This window comes from Nylanderia fulva, unplaced genomic scaffold, assembly GCF_048542155.1.
Source record: "Nylanderia fulva isolate GAGA-0341 unplaced genomic scaffold, ASM4854215v1 Scaffold99, whole genome shotgun sequence".
Classification (NCBI taxonomy): domain Eukaryota; kingdom Metazoa; phylum Arthropoda; class Insecta; order Hymenoptera; family Formicidae; genus Nylanderia; species Nylanderia fulva.
Genome location: NW_028191123.1, coordinates 86,729 through 112,132, shown reverse-complemented (window position 1 = coordinate 112,132; position 25,404 = coordinate 86,729). Strand labels below are relative to the sequence as shown.

The 25,404-nt window shown below is 33.4% G+C and overlaps 1 protein-coding gene across 11 annotated transcripts in view; it reads left to right on the top strand.

The window, feature by feature from the left end:
- magu (SPARC related modular calcium binding-like protein magu) overlaps positions 1-25,404 on the top strand; it is a 202,282-nt gene that overhangs the window by 98,270 nt on the left and 78,608 nt on the right. For 10 of the 11 annotated variants that reach the window (XM_085490160.1, XM_085490158.1, XM_085490157.1 and 7 more), the window contains 2 exons: positions 11,907-12,278; positions 21,504-21,728. In XM_085490160.1, the coding sequence (XP_085346286.1) occupies positions 11,907-12,278; positions 21,504-21,728 (597 nt within the window). The remainder of the gene's footprint in view (positions 1-11,906; positions 12,279-21,503; positions 21,729-25,404) is intronic. The other variant, XM_085490165.1, reaches the window with a different exon arrangement.

The window sequence follows — 25,404 nt, the reverse complement described above, 5'->3', positions numbered from 1 at the left end:
TTTAAAAAATTTTAAAAAATATATATATATACAATATATATATATATATATATATGTATATAATTATACATATATATTAGATATATAAAAGAATTGGAAAAAATGGCGGCGTGCAAGAGGACGTTCGAGTGGTGTGCTCCGAAAAATTGTAGAATTATGAAGTGATAGTGGAGATAAAGTAAAAAGAAAGATGAATGGTGTGGGGCAGGTGGAAGAGAGGAAATAAAAGAAAAAAGTGAGGAAGCGGAAAAGACAGTTATAGGGAAAAAGAGGACAAGAAGTGGAGGATGGACAGAAGAATAGGAGGAAATGTTGTGGGACAGTCGACACGTGGCAAGTGGCATGAGGGAGACACACGGCGAAAGAAAGAGAGGAAGGTAGAAAAGTTGGAGAGAAGAGAAAAGAAGGAGAGGAGAGAAAGAAAAAGGAGAGCATAAGAGAGAAGAGAGATTGTATGAGAGAAGAAAAGAAGAAAAGAGAATTGGAGGCTAAGAAGGGCTGTGGAACAGTAGACATGTAGCAGGCAGTACGAGAAGACACACAGCCAAGAGAAGAAAAGAGAAAGAAAGGAGAGAAAACGGAGAGAGAAGAAAGAGAAGGATAAGGAGGAAAAGAGGAGGAAGTGTATGAGAAGGAAATAAAGAGACATGAATATAAAGAAAAGAAAGAAAAGAAAATGAGATGTCGGTAAGGAAGACAGGTGCAAGGGTAAAGAAGGAAGCGTGATAGTAGCAGCGAGCGTGAGAGGGCATTAGGAATAAAGGGAAGGAATGTGAACAAGTGGAACACGTGCTCAAAAGGATTTATCATGCACGTGGCAGCACAGGGAAGTTCGCACGCTTTTAGATATACGCTAAAGGCGAAGGTACAGAGTAAGACGTAGTGAGAAGGTGAAGGAAGTTAAAGAAGAAAAGCGTGAAGGGAAAAGAAGAAGGTGAAAGGAGAGAAAAAAGATAACGAAAGGAAGCGGCAGGCAGGAAGAGAAGGACAGAAGGACAGGAAGGGTGGAAATGGTGGTGTAAAGAGGTTAAGTACAGGACGGGGGACAAGGGGAAAAGGTGCAGGGAGAGGAGTGAAGAGAGAGTGGTACAGAGAGTGAAAAGGAAAAGAAAATAAAAGAAGTGTATAAAGGTGGAAAATGGCAAAAAGTAAGAGTTGTGGATGTAAAGAGGAAATGAAGGACTTAAGTAGGAAGATGAACAGAGTGGTCACGGTGGTGAAGAAGTTAGCAAAGTGGATGATGGAGGAAAGAGAAAAGAAAAGGAAAGAGAACAAAGTGGTAAAGGTGGTAAAGGAGTTAGCAAGATGGACGAAGGGAGAGAGAGAAGAGAGACGGAAGGAAAACAAAGGAGGAGAGAAGAAGGAAAAGGAAAGAGAAGGTGAAAAAAGGGGAATCGGTCAAAAGGAGGAAAGAAAGAAGAAGGAAGAAAAGGAGAAAGAAAGATGCAAGAAGAGAAAGGAAGGAAAGAGAGGGTGGTAGAAAACAGGGAGGAAGAGGAAGAGTGGGGAAAGGTGAAAGAGGTGAAAGAAACGAGTAGAGGGGTCAGAAAAAGGAAGGAAGAGAAAGATGAAGGTAGGAAGTACGAAGTGCAAGAGCGTCAATGGAAGAAGAGGGTAGATTGGTGGAAATTAGTGAGGGAAGAGAAGGATCTCAAGGAAGAAGCGAGAGGCAGGCTGTCGGAGAGGAAGAGGGAAGAAGAAGCGAGAAAGAAGAAGGGAAAAGAAGAGGAGAAAGGTGCCAGGGAAGAAAAAGAAGGAAGGGGGAGATGGTGAGAAGAAAGAAGATGTGCAGAAAAAGAAAAAGAGGAAAGAAGAAGGGAAAAAAAAGAGGAAGGAGAAGAGAGGTAAAGAGCGAAGAGAATGAAGATAGAATACTAAAAAGGCAAATGAAAAATATAGGATCGAAAGGGTCTGAATAGCTTAGTTGATAAGAGCAGTCGCCCGGAAAGTGAAAGACGCGGATTCGATTCCCGCTTCAGCGACTTTTTGGACCTATATTTTTCGCGCTTATTTCTGCATATGTAAGTTTCGAGATTAATTTATATATGGAACTTTGGGATCTCAAATTGAGATACAGTTCCGAATAATTAATTTTTCGTTCTTTGGCTCTATTGTCCGACTTAGAAAACATCATATTTATATTCTTTATATTGAGAGCCAATAAAAATATTTATTTCTGAGAAGATAGGATAGATGAAAAGAAAAACAAGAGAAGGGAGAGAGAAGAGGAGAAAGGCAGAGGAAAAAGAGGAGAAGAAATATGGAGGAAAATAGAAGAAAAGGAGAAGAGGAGAAGAAGAGAATGGGAAAAGAGAGAGGAAAGAAAAGATGGAGAAGTAGGAGAGAAAAAGGAGGAGGAAGAGAAATGTGATATGAAGAGGACCAAGAGAGAGAGAGAAGAGAGAGAGAGAGAGAGAGAGAGAGAAGAAAGGAGGACGCTGATGAAGAAAATTGTGGAGGCAGTGTTAGTAAGGGAAGTAAGAATAGCAGGGTCGAAAGGAAGCGAAGGCGGATGGCGGGAAAATGATGGTAATAGTGGAGCTGGAGGAAAGGGATAAGAAGGAATTGTTGGAGAAGGGGAGAATGATGTGGAGGAGATGGGAGATAGGGGTAGATGAAGACTTAACAAGGGAGGAAAGTAGAATTAGGTGGCTAATACTGGATAGAGCTAAGATGGAAAGGAGAAGAGAAAGGGATGATGTAGAGGTTACAGGGGAAAGGATGTGGGTAAATGGAGATGAATGGGTATGGAACGAGGAAAGAAAGAGGTTAGAAGAAAAAATGGAAAGATAGAAAGGGAAAAAAAAGGGAAAAAAGGAAAAGGAAGACAGGAGAACAGAGGCATAGAAAAAGAGGTAAAGAAAACAGTAGAGAGAAAGAGAAAAATGGGCAAGAGAAAGATAGGGAGAAAGGAGGAGAGAGATGGAGGGAAAGAGGGAGAGAGAAGGAAAGAAAGGAAAGAAGATGGGGGGAAGGGACTCAGAGAATTGTAAGGTCGCAAAATGGCCAGGTGAGAGAGAAGAGGAAAGAATAATTATGTACATATGTAATGGGGAAAGGCAAGGGGGGAAGGAAAAGGAAGAAAGAGTAAAGGAAAAGGTTAGGAGAGAGGAGATGGAAAAGGTTTGCTTTTATGTTAAAGGTTAATGAGAAAGACAGGACAAAGAGAGCAGAGAACTAAGAAAGAGGCAAAGACAAGAAGCAGAAGAAGAGAGGGAAAGAGGAACAAAAGAGAGGAGAGGACAATAAGAAGAAGGATGAGGAGAGCATAAATGCCGATAGAAGTCAGGAAGCGGAAAGAGGAAGGAAATAGGCAAAAAGGAGGAGAGAGAAAAGGGATATGTGATAAAAAAAAAAATGGGAATAAAATGTAAATTGTAAAGGAATTGTAAATTGTAAAGGAATTGTATGGAGAGAAGAGAGAAGGGAGGATGTAAAGGATTTGGTGCACCCCTAAAAACACTCCGGAATTCCTGAGGGAGCCTGGAATAAACATTCTATTCTATTCTATAAGATGTATAAAAATTATTTATTATAGAACTTCTTTTCGTTAAATTCGTTTTTAATTGAATAATATAATTAAAACAAAAATATCGATAAAATAAAAAGCAAAAAGATTATATATATATATATATATATATATATATATATATACGTGTGTTCAAAAAGTATCGCAAATTTTGAATTTCCGCGGGTTACGTATATTCGATTTTCGATTTTTTTGTGGCGTTATGTTGGTACTCATGTTTCTCATTTATGCCGACAAGTACGGCCATTTTGAATGTTCAGTTAATTTTTGACAGCTGCTTTGCTTGCACGTGTTTTGGCTCGTTTTCGATTTTTGCCTATTCCAAAAAATGGATCAAAGAATTTGTATCAAATTTTGTGTGAAAAACAAAATTAAGTGCGCGGACGCATTCCGAATGTTGACTGTGGCATATGGTGAAGCTACCTTGGACCGAAGCAACGTTTATCGGTGGTACAAAATGTTTTCCGAGGGCCGAGAAGATGTGAACGACGAAGAGCGTGCCGGACGCCCGAGCACGTCAACAACAGACGAAAACATTGATGAAGTGAAGAAAATAGTATTGGTCAATCGTCGAATCACCGTTAGAAAAGTTGCTGAGGACCTAAACATATCGATTGGCTCGTGCCATTCGATTTTTACCAATGATTTGGGCATGACACGGGTCGCCGCGAAATTCGTACCAAAATTGCTCAATTTCGACCAAAAACAGCATCGCATTAACATTGCTCAGGAGATGTTGGACTCTGTCCGCGACTACCCAAATTTGCTCCAGAGGGTCATAACTGGTGACGAATCATGGATTTATGGTTATGACGTGGAAACCAAAGCTCAATCATCCCAATGGAAGCTGCCGCACGAGCCAAGACCGAAAAAAGCGCGCCAAGTTCGGTCAAATGTGAAGGTTTTGCTTACAGTTTTTTTCGATTGCAGGGGCGTGGTGCATCATGAGTTCTTGCCACAGGGTAGAACGGTCAATAAGGAATATTACCTGCAAGTTATGTGCAAATTGCGCGAAGCAATCCGCCAGAAACGCCCGGATTTGTGGAAGAACAAAAATTGGCTTTTGCACCATGATAACGCCCCTGCTCACACATCGTTGCTTGTGCGCGAATTTTTGGCCAAAAACAACACACTAATAATGCCGCAGCCACCGTATTCCCCAGATCTGGCCCCCTGTGACTTTTTCTTGTTCCCGAAACTGAAGAGGCCCATGAAAGGACGACGCTACGCTACGATTGAGGAGATAAAGACGGCATCGAAGGAGGAGCTGAACAAGATCACAAAAAATAATTTTTTGAAGTGCTTCAAGGATTGGAAAAAACGTTGGCACAAGTGTATAATATCTGGTGGGGATTACTTTGAAGGGGACAAAATAGATATTCATGAATAAATAAATAATTTTTGAAAAAACACAAAATTCGTGATACTTTTTGAACAAACCTCGTATATATATATAATCTTTTTGCTTTTTATTTTATCGATATATATATATATATATATATATATGTAAATGTCGCATGGATAACAAATAATGAGAGCTATCTGGTAATGGTATTTTTGATTTTATTTTCATATTTTTATTTATTAGAAAAAAATATTTATTATATTTAATATTAAATATAATTATATGATTTTATTTATTTATTTTATTTATTTAGATCAAATATTTATTATATTTAATATTAAAATACGAATAATAAAACCTAAAGAGTCATACGCGTGTTTCTTGCGTACATCTCCAAGGAAAATTAATTTTTCGTTGGAAAATAAACGAAATGTGCACAAGTCACATATATTATTCTTGGTGTATTACCAAGATTTTTAAATATGAAATATCTCATACTTGAGATTTAATTTCATAAATCCCTAAAGACTTAAAGAAATAAACGCGAAATTTATTATGTTTATTATAAATTAGATATATTTATTTATAAGATAAAAATATCGATAAATAATTATATAATAAATTGTAATTTTTATCAAGATAATTTTAAGCCACAAATTAACAAAAAAAGATTTTGGACAAAAGTTTATAAATATGCGAATGATTGTGCATTTTGTGTATCAAAACGTGTGCGTTATATTAATGTAAATGAAAATAAAATCAAAAATACCATTACCAGATAGCTCTCATTATTTGTTATTCATACGACATTTACATATATAATCTTTATACTTTTTATTTTATCAATATTTTTATCTTTTAATTATATTATTCAATTAAAAACAAATTTAACGAAAAGAAGTTATATAATAAATAATTTTTATATATCTTATATATGTATTTATATATTAAAAACTTTTAAAGCTAATTTTGTTGTATTTGTTCTTTTTCGTCAATACTAACATTTAATCAATATATTGTAATATTGGTTTTTGTACGAGAAGTATATTTTAATTGATTTTATAACTTCTATGAAACTATCTTATATAAAACTAATTTGTGTAAATCTTTTATCCTTATAAAATATTTCTTGGCTGCTTTTGCAACAAAATCAAAATTAAACTATTATTTCCCAAATGTTGAAAACATTATATAGACACATTTCCCAAATAATTTCATATCAATTAAAGTAAAAAAAAAAGATTTTTTAAAAGTTATGTCTGCTATTCGCTCTCAATTAATTTTCTCTAATTATAAATAAACCATTCATTTCTTTATTTGTCCCCTTAGGGATTAAAGGCACTTTTAAGGAGCGTACCCGAACCTTACAAATTCTTACATATTTAACTTATAACTACTCTTAATTCTACTCTTATATCTAATTTACAATTAACTTAATTCTAACTTAATCTATCTTATCTATCTAACTAATTAAGAGAGAGAAAGAGTCGTCCCTATCTATTTCCTCGCTTTGCCTCGACTTCCAGTTCCCCATTCATTCTCCAATAACTCATTCTCCTCCTCATACCTCTTTCCTCTTTTTCCCCTCCTTCCTTTTCTCCTTCTGCTCTTCCCTCCTCCCTTCTTTTTTCTAATTCCCTCAACTATCCTTCCCCTTCTCCTCTTTTTTGCAGTATTTCCTTCATTCTTTCCCACCAATTTCCCTTAGTCCCTTCTCGACCACATTCTCCTATTACATGTTCCCATGTTTCATCTTCCATCCCACATAGCCTACATCTTCTTTTCCCCTCTTCTTCCCAGTATCTCGCCCTTCTCATTTTATTGTTCATTTAAACTTCACTATCCTTCTCCATCTACTTTCCCCCCATCCTTTCCTTAGATATTCCGGTAATCCCTTCTCCTTTCATTCTCCATACCATCTATTATATCTCGATTCCCTTATCCTCTTCCATCTTTCCTCCTTCTGCATTTCTCTGTCTTTCTGCTCCCATCCCTCGTATACTTCCTCTCCTCTTCCTCTCTTTTCCTCCATCTCCTTCCCTTTTTTTCCTCTTCAAAGAATTTTGCCTTCTCTTCCTCCCAAACTGATCTCTCCTTTCCTTTTCTTACTCTCTTTTTCATATCCTCATAGCATTTCCTCGCTAAACTTCCTCCAATTTCTTCTCGTACCCTACTGCTCTCTTTCCTGCTCTTATCCTAAATTTATCTTTCCCTATCTCCTCTCTTACCATGTATCCCGGCGTACACCAGTTCACTCCTAACGTCCACCTAATCCATCTTTCCTGCATTGCCTCTACTTCTCTCCTTTTCTTCCATCCCCATATTTCCGCCCCATATTCCAACACCGTTTTCACCAACCTTTCCATTAGCCATAACCTTTTCATCCAATCTCCTGCAAATCTTCTCTTCCCCATTTCCCACACCTGTCTTATCACCGCTTCTGCCTTCCTTACTTTGTCCTTCACCTGTGCCTCCTGTCCCCCATTCCTTTGCAACTTGTATCCTAGATAAGTTGAACTCCTTCACCTCCTCTATTCTTTTCCCTTTTCATCTCCACTCAGCTTTCTTCTCCACATTCACTTCTAACCTTTTTCTATCCATATAATTCTCCATTTTCCCCAACATGTGTATCATCCCTTCTTCATTCTCTGCCAACGGTACCATGTCATCCGCATATGCTAAACAGTGTACTTTTTCCCCTTTCAGCTTCACCCCTCCCCATCCTCCTTTTTTCAGCACCTCCTCTATATCCGCTATCAATAAGTTAAACAAATGTGGGCTCATTGGGCAACCCTGCCTCATTTCTCTCGCCGTTCAGAAGCTTTTCCCTTCTTCCTTCTCCACTCTTACTTTGCTTCTCGTTTCTCTTTATACCTCCTGTATCCTACTTCTTAGTTCTTCCCTTAACCCCCTATTTCTTATTGCTTCCGTTAATATCTCCCTGTTCACCGAATCAAACGCCGCTTTTAAATTTATGAATGTTGCCACTATCTTACCTCCTTTCTTACTTTTCTATTCACCAAATAATTTAGTACATAAATGTTGTCCATCACCCCTATTCCCTTCCTAAAACCTGTTTGACTCTCCGGTATCATATGCTCCTTCTCCATTTCCTTCTTTAGTCTTTCCGTTAGTATCCCCATGTATATCTTATATAACGTTGGCATCAATGTCACCCGTTTGTAATTTTCCACCCTATCTCCCGTTCCCTTTTTTACCAGTGGCACAATTATCTCTTCTTTCCACTTCTTCGGCCATCCTTCTCTCCAGACTCTGTTGCACATTTCCCATACCCACTCCTCTATCCTTTCCCCTCTATATTTCCATACTTCACTCGGTATTCCATCCTCTCCTACTGCCTTTCCTTTCTTCATTTTTCTCAATATCCTCTTTACTTCCCCCCTGCTTATCTCTTTTTCATCCCTCTCCCTTTTTTCTTTTCCTCCTTTCACTACCTTATTCTCTATCCCTCCCAATAAAGTACTCCTTCCATTCCTCCGCCTTTATCTCTTCATTCACCATTTTCCTCTTTTTCCTTTCCCTGTTTATGATTTTCCATACCTCTCCTTCCGTTCTTGCTTCTATCGCCTCTTTGTACCATCTTATCTTCTCCTCCTCTCTTTTTCTTTTACATATTAGTTTATATTCCGCTCTTGCTTTTCTGTATCCTTCTCCTCCTTCTCCCCTTTTCCTCCATTCCCTTAACTTTTTCCTCATCTCTTTTCTCTTCTCTTCACATTCTTCCGTCCCACCACCTTTTCTTTTTCCCTTCTCCACCTTCGTTTTCTCCTTCTCTCAATTCCTCTTCTATCCTTCCTATTTTTTCCTCCAACTCTTCTATTCCCTCTTTCCATCCTCTTTCCCATTCTATTTCCTCCCTTATTCTTTCTTCTCCCCTCTTCGTCCATCTGCCCCCTTTTCTTTTTCCTTCTCTCTTCCCCTTTTTTTTCTTTTCATTATTTCTTCTTTCTAACGTCACGATTAGTGAATGATAGTCCGATTCTACATTATCTCCCACCTTTATCCTTTTTATCTTATCTTTTACTCTTTCCTCTTCTATCACGTAGTCAATCACCGATTCCCCTCTATAAATAAACTATGAGTTTCTAAATTATGCAAATATATTCCTAAATTTGCCCTAGTAATTCCCAAACGATAGCAGTAATAAAAAATAAAAATAAATAAAAAATATATAATTGGTCCAATCGATGTCTACTAAGCGTACTTTAAACTTGATTTTCAAGTAAAATAATTATTTCCCAAACGTTGAAACTATTACAGACGTGTTTCCCAAATAATTTTACGTTAATTAAAAAAAAGGAAATGTTTTTTCAAATTATTGTCTGCTAACTATACACTCAATCTATTTTAATTAATAATAAATAAACTATTATTTCCTAAACTACGAGAATCTTCCTAAATGTGCCCAAACGATTCCCAAGCGATTGGTATAACTGATAATAAGTAAATATAAAATTTGTCTGCTAAATAGATGGAGGTTAGGTATACTGTGACGCAACGGTAACAGTAGCGAGTAGAGAAAGAGCGACATTAACGCCACGTTCGAGGAGATTATGATACTGTCAATGCTGAAAGAGTCATAATAATTGTACAATTTTATGCTGTAGCAATTTTTGTAATAATTACAACATTAGTTTTTAAAATATATTCAGCAATAATTGTGCTAAATATTTCTTGTAAGTATTACAATTATAGTACCCAGTGAGAAATGATGGTCGAATCGACGTCGATTCGTTATCGAATCGATGTCAAAATCGTCGAATCGATGACGATTTGACCAATCATTTCTCACTGAGTAGCATCTATTTTAGGTATCAATTTCACAAAGATCGCTACATGATACAATAATTAAATTTAAAATCAGTGATTTCAGAATTTTAATTTATAGTTATAGTATAATATACATTACATTTTAAAATTAAAATGATACGAAAATTTTTCTGGACGCTTTCCTATCTGGGTATAGTATATTGTGTTACAAATACGGAAAGTTGGCTATTAGTCACGAGTGCCCGCATGAGTGGACAATAACCAACTTCCGTACGTGCAACACATTATATTTTGTATTACAAGTGCATTCAAAGTGGCACTTTGAGTATCTGATTTCTGTACCAGAGGATCGATTGTATATTTTAAAGTATGGTGAAAATGACAAAAGTGAGCTCTCGCTTGATTGGGTAACTTTCATCATAGTGAAAATACGAACTAACTCGCATGAAACTGTTCGGCAAGAAATTCTGTGTCGAATAACGTCAAAATCGTGCGTAGTGTTGTTTAATATCCTCTTTATCACACATACCTCGAGAAAGTTACGTATGTAAGATGAATTATTTTATTGCTATGATAATAGAAAACGACAATAATGATAATAAAGGACAACAAATAAAACATCAAAATATTATAAAGAGGCAATTAAGAGATACTTTAGATTCGTTTGATACACCAGAGACTACATTTGTCAAACTATACAGGTATAAATAAATTTTTATTATAAATTTCATTTGCAGTATATGTTAAATTATAATTTGCATATATATATATATATATATATATATACACATTGAATATTTATCTATATTTTAAATTATAATCTCTCTTTACTTGTTATGATATAATTTCATATATCTTTAATGTAATTTTTATATATTTCATATTTTATATTTTTTTACATTTTTCGCTTATTTTCATTATTATATCTTATCCGCCCCCGACCGAAATCCGAATGTTTATTCATAAAATTTAACATAATTTCTTTTTGTTTCTCTGTAACATTTATTCTTATTCACACCGTTCAAACTGCAGAGGTTATAAAGATAAAGATATCACTGAAACATATATGCATGCATATACGCTTTACGGAATGTTCACTATGGTTTGTGCTCCCGGGAATCTAGGGATATCGTATTTTCACCTTACTCATAGCCAATCGCGTGTATTTCTTCACGTGAAATAAATGTGCGAAAAGTGAGAAAAAATCGACACAAGTAGACAATCGATCCCCTGATTGTGACTGATATATAAATAGCAGATAGGGTTAAATGAGTGTTGGGAGGGCGCTGAGTGGCGGTAGTTTTGCCAGTTGTTTTGTATGTGCGCTGCGAGATGGTGTTGATATCCATGAACAAGGCTTGATATCCATGGGCAATAAGTTATTGCCCACGGTTTTCCCGTGAGATAAGGCTTTGAATATGACGTGTGGAATATTTTGTAGATGTTGGCAAATCGTTATTTTGCGTACAGAATCACTTACGAAAAGTGCCACTTTGCATGCACGTGTAATACAAAATATTTTATAAATATTCTGTGCTTTCTGGGTATAATTAATGGATAATACATATTATGCATATATTTAGTAAAAAATATTCAATTCTATTACATATTCAAATGACAATAAGAAATTGCAAGTCCTGGGTATCGATTCTGTAACTTTTTCTAAAGTGAAAACGTGAAAAGTAAAAAATGTCTGCCAATTGCACATCGATTTCATTTTAAAATTAATGAGTGATTGGCGAAAATTTTTCACTTTTCACGTTTTTACTTTAAAAAAAGTTACAGAATCGATATCCTGCTCGATTTCTGCTGTCAATCTACTATTAGATTGTGTTTGACAGATCTGCTCGGTTTCTGCCGCTAATCTGCTGTCAGATTTTGCTTATTACTTATGCTAGCAGAATGTCATCAATTGCGGACACAGTAGACAGGAATCTGCTTTAAAGTCATGATTAGATTTGCTGTCATACTGCCGACATTTTGCTAACATTTTGCTGGGTACGTCAAAATTTTGTTGAAAATGTCAGATCTCAATAAATTATATATATATATATATATATATATATATATATATATATAATTTGAATTTATATATATAAATTTCAAAAATTTTATTCTACAATACGTAAAATACACTATTATTTTGATAATTATTTTAAATATTCATTCTTTCTCCCTGTCTCTTTTCTAGAATAATTGAAAGTTTAACGAATAATGTTGCGAATAATAATTTATATTCAGAAACGCCAGCATGCTTCTCAGCAAGACTGACAGCTCGACTGGGCGCACAGCCTATCTGTCGACGCGATGGAACATATGCACCGATTCAATGTCATGTAGAGACTGGATATTGTTGGTGTGTAACGCCACAAGGTCGGCCGTTACCCGATACATCAGTAAGACACCAAAAACCAAGATGTCTGAGATCCGACTCGAAATCTGCTGTTTCTACTAGAAGTGGTCAAACACGACATTCGCTAAGAAAACAGCGCACACAGTATACAAACAACAGACATCGTAACACTTGCGATCGAACAGAGAAGTCCAAATTCAATGAGAACCTTATCGAAAATTTCAGAATCGAATATAGACGGATCAATATATCTGTTGACGGTAAGTAGTACGAAAATGTTCTTTAAAAAATACCTAAAATACTTCAAATATATTTAAAATAGACTTAAGGGTCGGCAGGAGGTCCGGTCAGACTTCGAATTGATGTTGGAGGGCGGGGGGGGCCTCACGAGGTGACAATGCGAAACTCCGGTTTCAGTGTTGCCAAACTAAGAAACTAATTCTCGGGTTTTATGTAGTGGTGTATGTCGTATCAGAGAGAAAGATGAGAGCGGCCAGGCCGGCGTTTTGGCTGTTACCGTTTTTACGGGACTGCTTGAAGCGCCCCTCGCACCCGTTTTTAATATCGGAACTAACTGCACACCCATTTTCTGGCAGGGTCGATAAAGTTTGTATTTGGTGCGAGTCCGTGCTACGCCCATAATTTTCGTGTTAACACAGTATCACGTATTCATTCTGTATATGTGCGATCTTTTTTCTTTATTTATATATATATATATATATATATATATGTATTTATATAATTTGTATAAAAACTAAAATATAATTATTAAAATATATATATATATGTATATGTGTAATGAAATATATAAATCTTATTTTAATTAAAATAAAAAGAACGATTAATTGTTCGACTACCTGGATTTTGGAATGTAATTTTTAATATATATTATATTATATTTAATATTTATCGCCGCTTCTATTAATATGAAGTGCAATGTCAACGTGCAATAATGTACAATTATTTAAAGTTTCCATGCCTAATGTATCATGCCGGTATAAAAGAACGTCAAGTAGCATGCGTAGCCGAGCAACTAAGATGACGAGCTGAAATCGTGGACATTTCAAGTTCAAACCCCTGCCTTTTTCAGATTTTTTTTTCACTTTTTTCAAATAAGTTATTATGTGTATAAATGTGTAATAATCAATCTATCATTATTTGATAATTTTTTTTGTAATGGAACAAAATAAATTATTTTTTAATTCTGCAAGGAATTTAATTATTAATGCAAACGCCCACACACATAATTTAGATATTCAATTTTTTTTAGTTCAAATGTTTCTTGCAATCTGTATACGACAATCAGTCCACTCGCTGTGCCACAGATTGCATCGCATAATACGCTCAGAGTTATAATACGATAGAGATCGCTTTACGCTGTTTTTCCTTGAAATAAATAAATTTTACGTGTTGTGTACGCGTGTTTAGTATATTTGTTTCTTTCATATTAATTTTAACTATAATTAGTTTTTTAATTAAGATTATTTTAGTGTTAGTTGTTTATTTGTTAGTGTCCTGTTTTCTTTAATTTCGCATTTTTTAATTTTCTTTTTTTTTTGGTGTTGGTGCTAATTATTATTTTTATTTTACAATGTCGAGTAAACACCGGTTTTACGATAAATGTGTGTATTTAAATTGCACAAATATTAGTACAAAAGATGGAAAACGTTTATTTCGATTTCCATTACAAACGGGTGCGAGACATGATTTATGGTTACGCAATAGTGGCGAGTTTATAAAATTGATTTACTTATTTATATCAATATATAATATATATTGATATGATATATGAAACAAATATATATATATATTCTTTGTTTTTTTTAATAAAATATGTCAGATATTATGTATGTTTACGTATGGATTACGTTGAAGTGTTTCTTTGCCGCGTTTTTCTGATCTCGCCGAACGGTTCGCGAATCCTGTGCGAATAAAAAACGATGTGCGTGTGTGTGTGCGTGCGATTGTGATGATCAGTTTCAGTTTGTCTTCAACGCTTGACGAGAGAAGAGGTCCCGAACTGCTGTAAGTTTATAAAAACATATTTTTGTATAACACATTAGAACGATTTTATATTATTTTTTTTTGTCTAGAAAACGTTATATTAATAACCGTTATGAAAACGATCTTGACGACGGCGACGATGCCGGTGACGACCGTCGTCGAGATCGTTTTCATAACGGTTATTAATATAACGTTTTCTAGACAAAAAAAATAATATAAAATCGTTCTAATGTGTTATACAAAAATATGTTTTTATAAACTTACAGCAGTTCGGACCTCTTCTCTCGTCAAGCGTTGAAGACGAACTGAAACTGATCATCACAATCGCACGCACACACACACGCGCATCGTTTTTTATTCGCACAGGATTCGCGAACCGTTCGGCGAGATCAGAAAAACGCGGCAAAGAAACACTTCAACGTAATCCATACGTAAACATACATAATATCTGACATATTTTATTAAAAAAAACAAAGAATATATATATATATTTGTTTCATATATCATATCAATATATATTATATATTGATATAAATAAGTAAATCAATTTTATAAACTCGCCACTATTGCGTAACCATAAATCATGTCTCGCACCCGTTTGTAATGGAAATCGAAATAAACGTTTTCCATCTTTTGTCCTAATATTTGTGCAATTTAAATACACACATTTATCGTAAAACCGGTGTTTACTCGACATTGTAAAATAAAAATAATAATTAGCACCAACACCAAAAAAAAAAGAAAATTAAAAAATGCGAAATTAAAGAAAACAGGACACTAACAAATAAACAACTAACACTAAAATAATCTTAATTAAAAAACTAATTATAGTTAAAATTAATATGAAAGAAACAAATATACTAAACACGCGTACACAACACGTAAAATTTATTTATTTCAAGGAAAAACAGCGTAAAGCGATCTCTATCGTATTATAACTCTGAGCGTATTATGCGATGCAATCTGTGGCACAGCGAGTGGACTGATTGTCGTATACAGATTGCAAGAAACATTTGAACTAAAAAAAATTGAATATCTAAATTATGTGTGTGGGCGTTTGCATTAATAATTAAATTCCTTGCAGAATTAAAAAATAATTTATTTTGTTCCATTACAAAAAAAATTATCAAATAATGATAGATTGATTATTACACATTTATACACATAATAACTTATTTGAAAAAAGTGAAAAAAAAATCTGAAAAAGGCAGGGGTTTGAACTTGAAATGTCCACGATTTCAGCTCGTCATCTTAGTTGCTCGGCTACGCATGCTACTTGACGTTCTTTTATACCGGCATGATACATTAGGCATGGAAACTTTAAATAATTGTACATTATTGCACGTTGACATTGCACTTCATATTAATAGAAGCGGCGATAAATATTAAATATAATATAATATATATTAAAAATTACATTCCAAAATCCAGGTGGTCGAACAATTAATCGTTCTTTTTATTTTAATTAAAATAAGATTTATATATTTCATTACACATATACATATATATATATATTTTAATAATTATATTTTAGTTTTTATACAAATTATATAAATACATATATATATATATATATATATATATATATATATAAAGAGAAAAGATCGCACATATACAGAATGAATACGTGATACTGTGTTAACACAAAAATTATGGGCGTAGCACGGACTCGCACCAAATACAAACTTTATCGACCCTGCCAGAAAATGGGTGTGCAGTTAGTTCCGATATTAAAAACGGGTGCGAGGGGCGCTTCAAGCAGTCCCGTAAAAACGGTAACAGCCAAAACGCCGGCCTGGCCGCTCTCATCTTTCTCTCTGGTCGTATGTCTGTACACGTACATACACCATTGCATTGCTCACGCGGACGTACCGTAGAAAGACAAGGACCGATAATCACGTGTTACCCTTGTTCCTCTACTGTGCCGGTACATGCGAGATACGGCCTGAAAATGTCTTTTGTAGCAAAAGGCAGTAACGTAGCAAGGCTAATAAGCACCCACTTTTTGTAATATATGCTTATGCGCATATGTGTGTATATATATATGCAAACAATATAAAAAATTACATATGTTTCCAAATTGTACAGTGATTTATAATAATAATAAAATTTGAAGAGTGAACTAATGTACAGAATGTAAAACACGGGCGCTTATTAGGCTTGGCAATTGATTACTTTTTTTACTTTATATTTTTTCATCGACTTTACATATCATCAGCACAATAGAGAGACAAGGAGGGAACGACTATCAATTCTAGTTTGTTATAGAACATGTAAATTTATAAATTAATAAATATGTATCATTTGATTACTTTTCAATTATATTGATATTAATAATATCTGCTATATAAATAAGTATGAAAGAAAAGTACATAATGATTGAGTGCAAAAGTGTTTAGTCTGTCATCGTGAAAACTCGGGTTCAAATATATATCAATATCAACATTTTTTAAATTTTTTTTTAATAATATATTAAAATATATAAAAATTATTAAAAATATATTTTTTTGTAACTGAAGAATTTCTAAATATAGAAAATACTGAATTAATTTATTTACGGAATTATTTTGCATTTATATATATAATGTCTTGTAATTGTAAAATTATTAAAATATTTTTAATATTTAAAAATTCTTAAGATCGCCTTCAAAAATATATTTTTAATCATTTGTATATATTCCAATGAGATAAAATTAATTATAAAAAAGAAAAAAATTATGGTATATAATATATACCCATAGATTTAAACTCAAATTTTTAAGATGACAGAATGAATATTCTATAATGTATATAATAAGATATAATCATTGGAAAAATGTTAAGAACAAGATCTAAGCTACCCTTGTTTTATATACGCAAAGAAACAAAGATAATACGATAGTTGGTTTTTGTTGATATTATTTCACAATAATTGTATCCGTGTGCTCAACGTATTAGTGATTGTGTCTACATGGACACTACACATATACGATGTAAAAGAGACAAAGACAGAAGATTATCTCATTTTCTTGTCAAGCTGTCAGCTGTCAGTATGTTATTATGAAATATTCCTTAGATTCTGCTGTTAGCTGCACCTTAGATACAAACTTAGCCATTTCGTACTTTTCGTTTTACATTTCCAAAAATTAATATTATTCATGAAATTTGTTTTGGCGTATTCTTTATATTGTTATAATTATACATGCAACGTAATATTTAACAATTTGGCTCTTAAAAATTTAACAATAAATACAATACAAAATCAGATGCAACTACACCTGATCCGTGGTTAGGCCGGTTTTACAATACATCGTATGTCGCAGTCGGATGTCGGAACGTAAGCGATTGTCCAATGAGGAAATTTCTTTTTTGAAAACAAAATTTCCGCATTGAACAATCGCTTACGGCCCGTTCTACAATACGTCGTATGTCGCAGTCAGATGTCGGAACGTAAGCGATTGTCCAATGCGGAAATTTTGTTTTCGAAAAAGGAATTTTCTCATTGAACAATCGCTTACGTTCCGACATCCAACTGCGACATATGACGTATTGTAAAACGGGTCTTAGCTATATCCCAAGGAACACAACGCAGTTAAAATCATCATTTTGACGTCATATTTATGTCACGATAGAAAGTCAATGGCCGGTATTCATAGTCCGATCTTATATTTAAAATCATCTTAAGTTCGAGCTTAAAATGGCACGTAGCCATTTGATTGGTTGAACGCGATCTTAAGTCAACCTCCGACCAGACTTAGGGTGCGATTACATGGACGCGCGGAAACGCGGAAACGCGGAAACGCGGAAGAGAAAGTAACTAAACTTTACTAGAGTCCCGCATTTCCGCGCGTTCCGTTCCGTCTGTTTTGATTGCCTTATATTACATGGAGCACATTTTGAGCGGAAAAGCGGAACGGGGAATTATAAAATATTAATATTTAACTATATTTATTGATTAAAATGCTTGTATTCAATAGATAAGTTGAAAAGATGAACATATTAAAAGGAATTACAATGAATTAAGTAAATATAAATTTAAAAAATTAATACAAATGTCTATTTGTCACTATACCGTTCCGCTTTTCCGCTCAAAATGTGCTCCATGTAATATAAGGCAATCAAAACAGACGGAACGGAACGCGCGGAAATGCGGGACTCTAGTAAAGTTTAGTTACTTTTTCTTCCGCGTTTCCGCGCGTCCATGTAATCGCACCCTCAGGGCCGGTTGTTCCAATTCTTGGTAAGTTTTACCCAACAGGTAGCATATCTTTGCCTCTTTTTTTAGAATTTATCTGAAAAGAGACGAAAATATGCTACTTGTCGGGTAAAACTTACTAAGAAGTTGGAAAAATCGGCCCTTAAGACAATTTTCAATATAAAATCGGACTATGGATACCGGCCAATATAATGATTTTTGGTTTCAAAATTTGACGATTTGTTGACGTCAAGAAAACATCAAAAAGACATCCTATTGTAGTAATATAGGAACCAAAGCGGTCTAAGAGCCGGAGCACAAACTTTTAATATAATGAATAAGAGAATCAACTAATTAGAATCCTTTATTCCTATCTTCAGAATGTAAATCCTGAAGATTTAAAAAATGAAGGATTGATGATTATTTATTTACATTATATAATTGTCTGTGCTCCACGGTCCTATACAAGTTTTCTTTTTTATAATATATAAGAAGATTAAAAATATAATACATTTATCTAGTAAAACATGAAATTTGCAGGGCCAGCATAAAATCGATCATTTTTTTCGTCACTGAGCAGCATATGTGATGATATCATGATAAATCAAATTTTTGTCACATGAAAAAGCAGGACTATTTCAAATCAAAATAAAATCATTTTGACTTTTTCTTGACTTCAGTATGTTCCTTGAAATATTGCTCGCCTATTATTAAATTTATCCATTTTATTTATCCATTTTTTACTTTGTAGGCAAAGAAAAACGATGTTACGGATTATAAATATCATAATGAAAATCCGATTTATTCTTTATTTATTTTTTATACGAAAATTACGAATTTATAATTCACGGCTCTCCGCAAGGTCTCCATTATGTCTCCTGCCGACCCTTAAAAATGGTTTCTTTGATCTGCAATATAGGTTGTTCTTTATTGCTGAACTTTCTGCACTAGTGACACCAAAGCGTTCCTTATTGGTGTATAACGTAGCACTGGTTCGTTCTTTATTGTAGTGCAACAAAATTTAGTACAACAGTTCACTGAGTCTTGAGGAAGAACAAGCAGTGCAGGAACAGATGTAAGTTTAATATAATGGCGGCAAATTTAATTTTATGAATTGTAATAGAAAATAAGATCTGTGTACAATGGAGAAAATATTTGATATAATATTAAAACAGTAAAACATAGAATAATGGGCCCATGAACCGAGCAAAATGTAGGCTGTTGGTATAAAATTAATAAAATTATAATGGTCAACTAATATAATCTTTATTAAAACTAAATGTTTTGATTTATTACTTATTCTGTTATAGTCTTCTTTAATAGTAGGTACATTAAGTTATAAAATTAATTATTGCGAACGATTAGAACGAACAATTTTTAAGGTCATGATAACAAATAAAACTAAAAAACGACTAATAAACAAATTCATAATAAATTGTCATAAATTTTCACTTATAGATTAGAAAAAATTGTTAAACAATGTTCAAGAAGTGTTGTTCAAAAAGAAACAACAAATATTCTTAGAGACGCTAGTGGGAATATTTTAGTAGATAAAAATGAATATATTACTTACGTTTTCGAAGGTAATAAAAATTATTATCTAAGACTTGATTGCATCAATGTTATTTTGCTTTTAAGCAAGATTTAATTAAGTTTATCAACAATTACATTATAATCTAAATAAATCTAAAAAGTTTTAAGTCATACTTAAAGCCTAAATAACTTTGATGTCATGCCTTATTAATAACGAGACTCAAATAACTAAGAAATATAATAAATAAATAAATAAAAACTGGAAATTAATGTATTATTGACTTTTTAGGAGAGACAGAATTTCAAGTTCTTGTCTAGAATCTAATAATTTATTTATTATTATGTTATGCGCCATGTTGATTACTGCACTAAATGGCACTGAAATGTTCGCTTTATACTTGCTTACACTAGCTTGTCTCCGCTTGCACTAGTTCAGTTCAGTGCAGTGCATTGTGAACTCAGTGCAGCAATAAAGAACAAACCTATTGCTGCACTGAGTCGTTATAATTTTATTATAATTTTGCTGGACCATATTATAATTTTATTAATTTTATAGTAACATTTCAGTGTCATTTAGTGCCATAACTACATTTTGTTCGGTTCATTGGCCCATTATTCTATATTTTATTGTTTTAATATTTATATCCAATATTTTCTCTATTGTGCACAGATCTTATTTTCTATTACTATTCATAAAATTAAATTTGCCGCCATTATATTGAACTTACCGTTCCTGCATTGCTTGTTCTTCCTCAAGACCCAATACAACGAGTACAGTGAACTGTTGCACTAAAGTTCGTTGCACTGCAATAAAGAACGGACCAGGCTACGTTACACTCCAATAAAGAACGCTTTAGTGTCACTGGTGTACACTAATGCAGAGAGTTTAGCAATAAAAAACAAACCTTAAGCAGGGTCTACAATGACTACGTTTACACGGTTTCTAACATCGATTTAGTAACGCTGATGGTATAACTCCTACTTAGGCCGATGGCAGAGAGCTAAACGTAAGCGCCGTAGCATAGACGTAAGTAAGACAGAGAAACGACGTAACTACGTAATGCACTACGCGCTTATTCGCGACATGACTTACGTAGTTACGTCTTTTCTCTGTCTTACTTTACGTCTACGCTACGGCACTTACGTTTAACTCTCAGCCATCGACCTTATAAGTCCGGCTTAAATCGGGCCGTGTAAACGTAGTCCATGGCAGCAAGAGTACAGAGTACAAGAGTAAACAGTAAGCAGTATGAAATGGGATTTGTTCATTTTGTTATTCCCGACGAAATAAGCAAATTCCATTTCGTACTGCTTACTACTTATTCTTGTACTCTGTACTCCTGTTGCCATTGTAGACCCCGCTTTATATGTAATGATAGAAACGACAAAAAGAGATGACAAAAAACATAAAAATATAATAAAAATCATCGACTGCTGGATCATATCTAGTTTTTTTTTCACTAAAGAAGATAAAAGGATATTTCATATTGGTCAATTATTATTATAGCACGACTTCCTTGCTACGACTCTTTGCTCTTATTTTTGTAATTTGATTTATCGAACAGAGTCTTTATTTTATTATAAAAGGATATTTCATATTCTTTAAAAAAGTAGTAGAGACATTAGCATTCATAATTTTTTAAAACTATTTTTACGAGGTCTGTCAGAAAAGTATATAATGATATTAAATCTGTAGCGCACAATACATGGCAGCGACAAACACATTAAAGACTGTTAAGATATACAGTTATCTATTAACAGTCTCTATTAATAGGCGAAAAAAATAGTGAACGAGTGCTGTCATGGAAATTTGGAATGCTGGACAAAGACGGGAATGGTTATTTAGATTCGGAAGAGTATAAAGAACTTAGAAGACTCGCTAAAAAGGCGGTGAGGCCAAAAAAGTGTGCCCGAACATTCGCTCGCACGTGCGACCTAAATCGAGACTTTATGCTGTCCAGGCAGGAATGGGGTGCTTGCCTCGCAAATGACTTCACTCGTAAGTTATACGCAAATCGCATGTCTTCTTTCATTTGAATGGTAAACTATACTCCGTTCAACGAGAGAACGTGCATCGGATCGGGTGAAAATTCGTCCGTTTCGGGCAGATTTGTCTCCTTCACTGTTTAATTTGTGCTTACAATAAATGACACCATGCCCCCAAAACATTTGACTGCCCGTATCTCTCCCTATTTTGCCCATCTATGCGCAGACCGATGCACGTTCTCTCTATAAATAATAATTTATTAATGCACGATTTAATGGTTTAAGGCTTCTGCATATTTGATTGCCAAGTCCGCGTTGACAGTGACGATTTAATTCAAAACGGTGGAAATAAGAATCTCTATATTCTTTTATCGATAAAATAAGATATACAATAATGAACGAAAATAATATAATAATGAGAATACTTATTGAATCAGCTCTTTTAATTTTTAAAGCCACAATCTCCACTTGATTCCTCTCGACCAATAGAGCCAAACGCGATGTTATTGCGACAATTATGAAAGAAAGAACATTTGAAAAAGGAATTTTAATCCTATGGTTGGGATCTCAAAAATTCCCCTTGTTCCTTCTCTTAACATCCCTGACTCAATAAGTATTCTCATTATTGTTCGTCGCGTCTGGACCTAATTACGACGCTTTGGGTGGGTGGGGGGGTATAAACATTGAGAAGAATATTTATTCGTGTCTGAATAGCTCAGTTGGAAGAGCAGTCGCCCGGCAAGCGGAAGGTCTCGGGTTCGAGTCCCGATTCAGCCGACTTTCGGACCAATATTTTTCTCGCCTATTTCTTTACAGGGGATGTTAAGAGAAGGAACAAGGGGAATTTTTGAGATCCCAACCATAGGATTCAAATTCCTTTTTCAAATGTTCTTTCTTTCATAATTGTCGCAATAACATCGCGTTTGGCTCTATTGGTCGAGAGGAATCAAGTGGAGATTGTGGCTTTGAAAATAATATAATTAATAAATAATACGCGCTATTTTGTTTATTAATAATAAGCATAAATGACATTTTAACAAGCTAAATTATTTTTGCGACTTACTACCCCAGAATATTTATAAAATATTTATAATAATTATTTTAATTGATAAAAGATAAAAGAAAGAAAGGCCAACTTAAACGAGCTAATATTAATTCAAGATATTAAATAAAAATTTATTATTACAAAAAGAACCGCATAAAATAAGTTATTACAATCGTATACGTTTTGACTGCACAGTCTTTATCAATACCTTAACTTTTACAATATGATACATAATAAATTAATATGATAAACAATAAAACATTTGAAAACGAAAGATTGAAAAACTAAAGATTAGAACATCTGTGTCTAATAACATATATTATCTCGCACATTAATGAGCAGCCTATGTTGTCTAAAATGTTTCGTAATGTTACAATTATAATTAACCGACCCATATTACAAGAAAAGAAAAGAGAAAAGAAAATTGTCACCTCAAGTTTGTCGTTAGTAGGCGAAAAGTGAGGCAGTCAGATCTCTTTAAGCGTTTATTTTTTAAAATTCTTAGTTCAGTCTGTGGTTAAAATATTTTACTATTGATGTGCTGTGAATGTTCATATTAAATTACCTTTTTCAAATTTCTAGAAGAATAGTTATAATAAACTTACATATGTGTCAAATATTCCTTCAGATTTATTATTATATTTAAACTGTTCTTCATACTTACAATTAGTTGATGTGTTTATGAGACAGGTACGACTAATGTCTAATAATCTGATGAAGCACCGACATAAATAACAATATTTTGTAGCATGACTCACCTAATTTTACAAGAATATCAACATAACTGTTATCAAGCAACTCAGTGTCTTTGTTTAAATTGATGCTATTTTTTTGTTTTTTGATATGTATCATTTCTGAAATTAATCTTTTATTATAATTTCTTTCATGATCTACTATTCTTAGTATTCTCCCAATCGAATGCATGTGATTGATTCAAATTATGTTCAGTTATCACTGATCGTGAGTGTCTTGAGTCCAATTTGATATTATTCTTATGCTCTTTGAGCCTAGTGCACAATTGTTTTATATATCACACATGATAAAAAAATGGTACATTATCTAAAACAATGGTTAGATACAAACTGTAGTATTATAAGATCTGTGTCTAAATTGAAGTTTTTAAAGCAATGTAAGTTATTTGGCATCTTTCCTAAACATTTGATGAACCTCTATAACAATAAATTTAAGTTTTAGATCTGTGATAAAATTAGAGAATGTGTTGCACAAATCTAGACTTGAGATTCTCAACATTGAAATTTTTGATTTGTATAGGTTATTAGAGTCTCTTCGTCAGAATCTTTCAAAATATTCTCAATTATTATATAACAACATCTCAACGTACATATGGAATGAGATATCTAACTACCATTTTATCTCTTTCAAGAAATACCATCAAAATTTACATTACACACATGAGAAAAAATTTTTATGCTATATATTTACATAAAAATTTTGATTGCTATATATTTACATAAATTATAATATTTGAATAACATCAAACCTATTGAATTTAAAATTAATTGACAAGCTCGATAGTTAAAAGTATAAGATTTAATTTTTATTAGGCCTTTTTCAAGCACAAAGTTAGAATAAAATAAAATAAAAAAGACAAAATATAAAATGTAACATTTATTAGAAGCGGAACGTTTTGTACTTTTACTTAAGACTTCTTCAGCTGCAATATACAGACGTTATAAACATAATATAAAACTTAAATTTAACAATTTTAAGAATATTAGATATAATATGGGTGTTGTCTACATAATTAAATTAAACTCACCAATTGTTTGTCCAAGTTAGAATAAATAAATTTTACAAAGTGTCAAAAGATAAAAATTATTATGTATGTATACGTCAAAATTATTCGGTGTACAATAATCACGATTACTTAACAATAACTATTGAGTTATGTACAGACAATGACATCAATACTAAAGCGACGGTATTATATATATTAAGCAAAACAGTGGCAAAAGGACGATGACAATCATGTTATATAATTTTGTTTATTAAAAATAGAATCTAATAACGGAAAGTATAAAGATTCTAAATATTCGCTCTCTTCTGTCGCATTTAGAACATTGTGTTGTTGTTTTATGTGGATAGTCTCCGAAATCAATCTTTTACAATAATTTCTTTCGTGATCCAAAATCTTGGGATTATCTCAGTCGAAATTATGATTGGTTTTCATGATATGTTGAGACACTACCGTGTGTTTTGTCTCATGTTGTTTTATATTTGTCCTATGTTCTCTTATCCTAGTATGCAACTGTCGCTTAGTCTGTCCAACATATGATGCTGAGCATTCTTTGCATTCGATCTTGTATATAACGTTATTATTATATTTTTTTTTAGTGTATTCTTATGAACCTTAATCATATTATCAAGCCTATTTAAGTACTTATATCCCGGTGCAAAATCTGTATTTCGAAAGGACTTGCAGATATGTTCAGTTAAATATTTAATATAAGGAACTGCTATAAATTTCACATCGGTTTTTTATTAAGTTGGTTATCAACAGTATTACTTTGACATAATTTTGTAAACGTTAATTTTTTTCCCGACTTCAACATGCTTAAAGATAAAAGACAGAGGATATCCATTTTCCATATTACATATTTTAGGTTTTTATTATGATATTGAG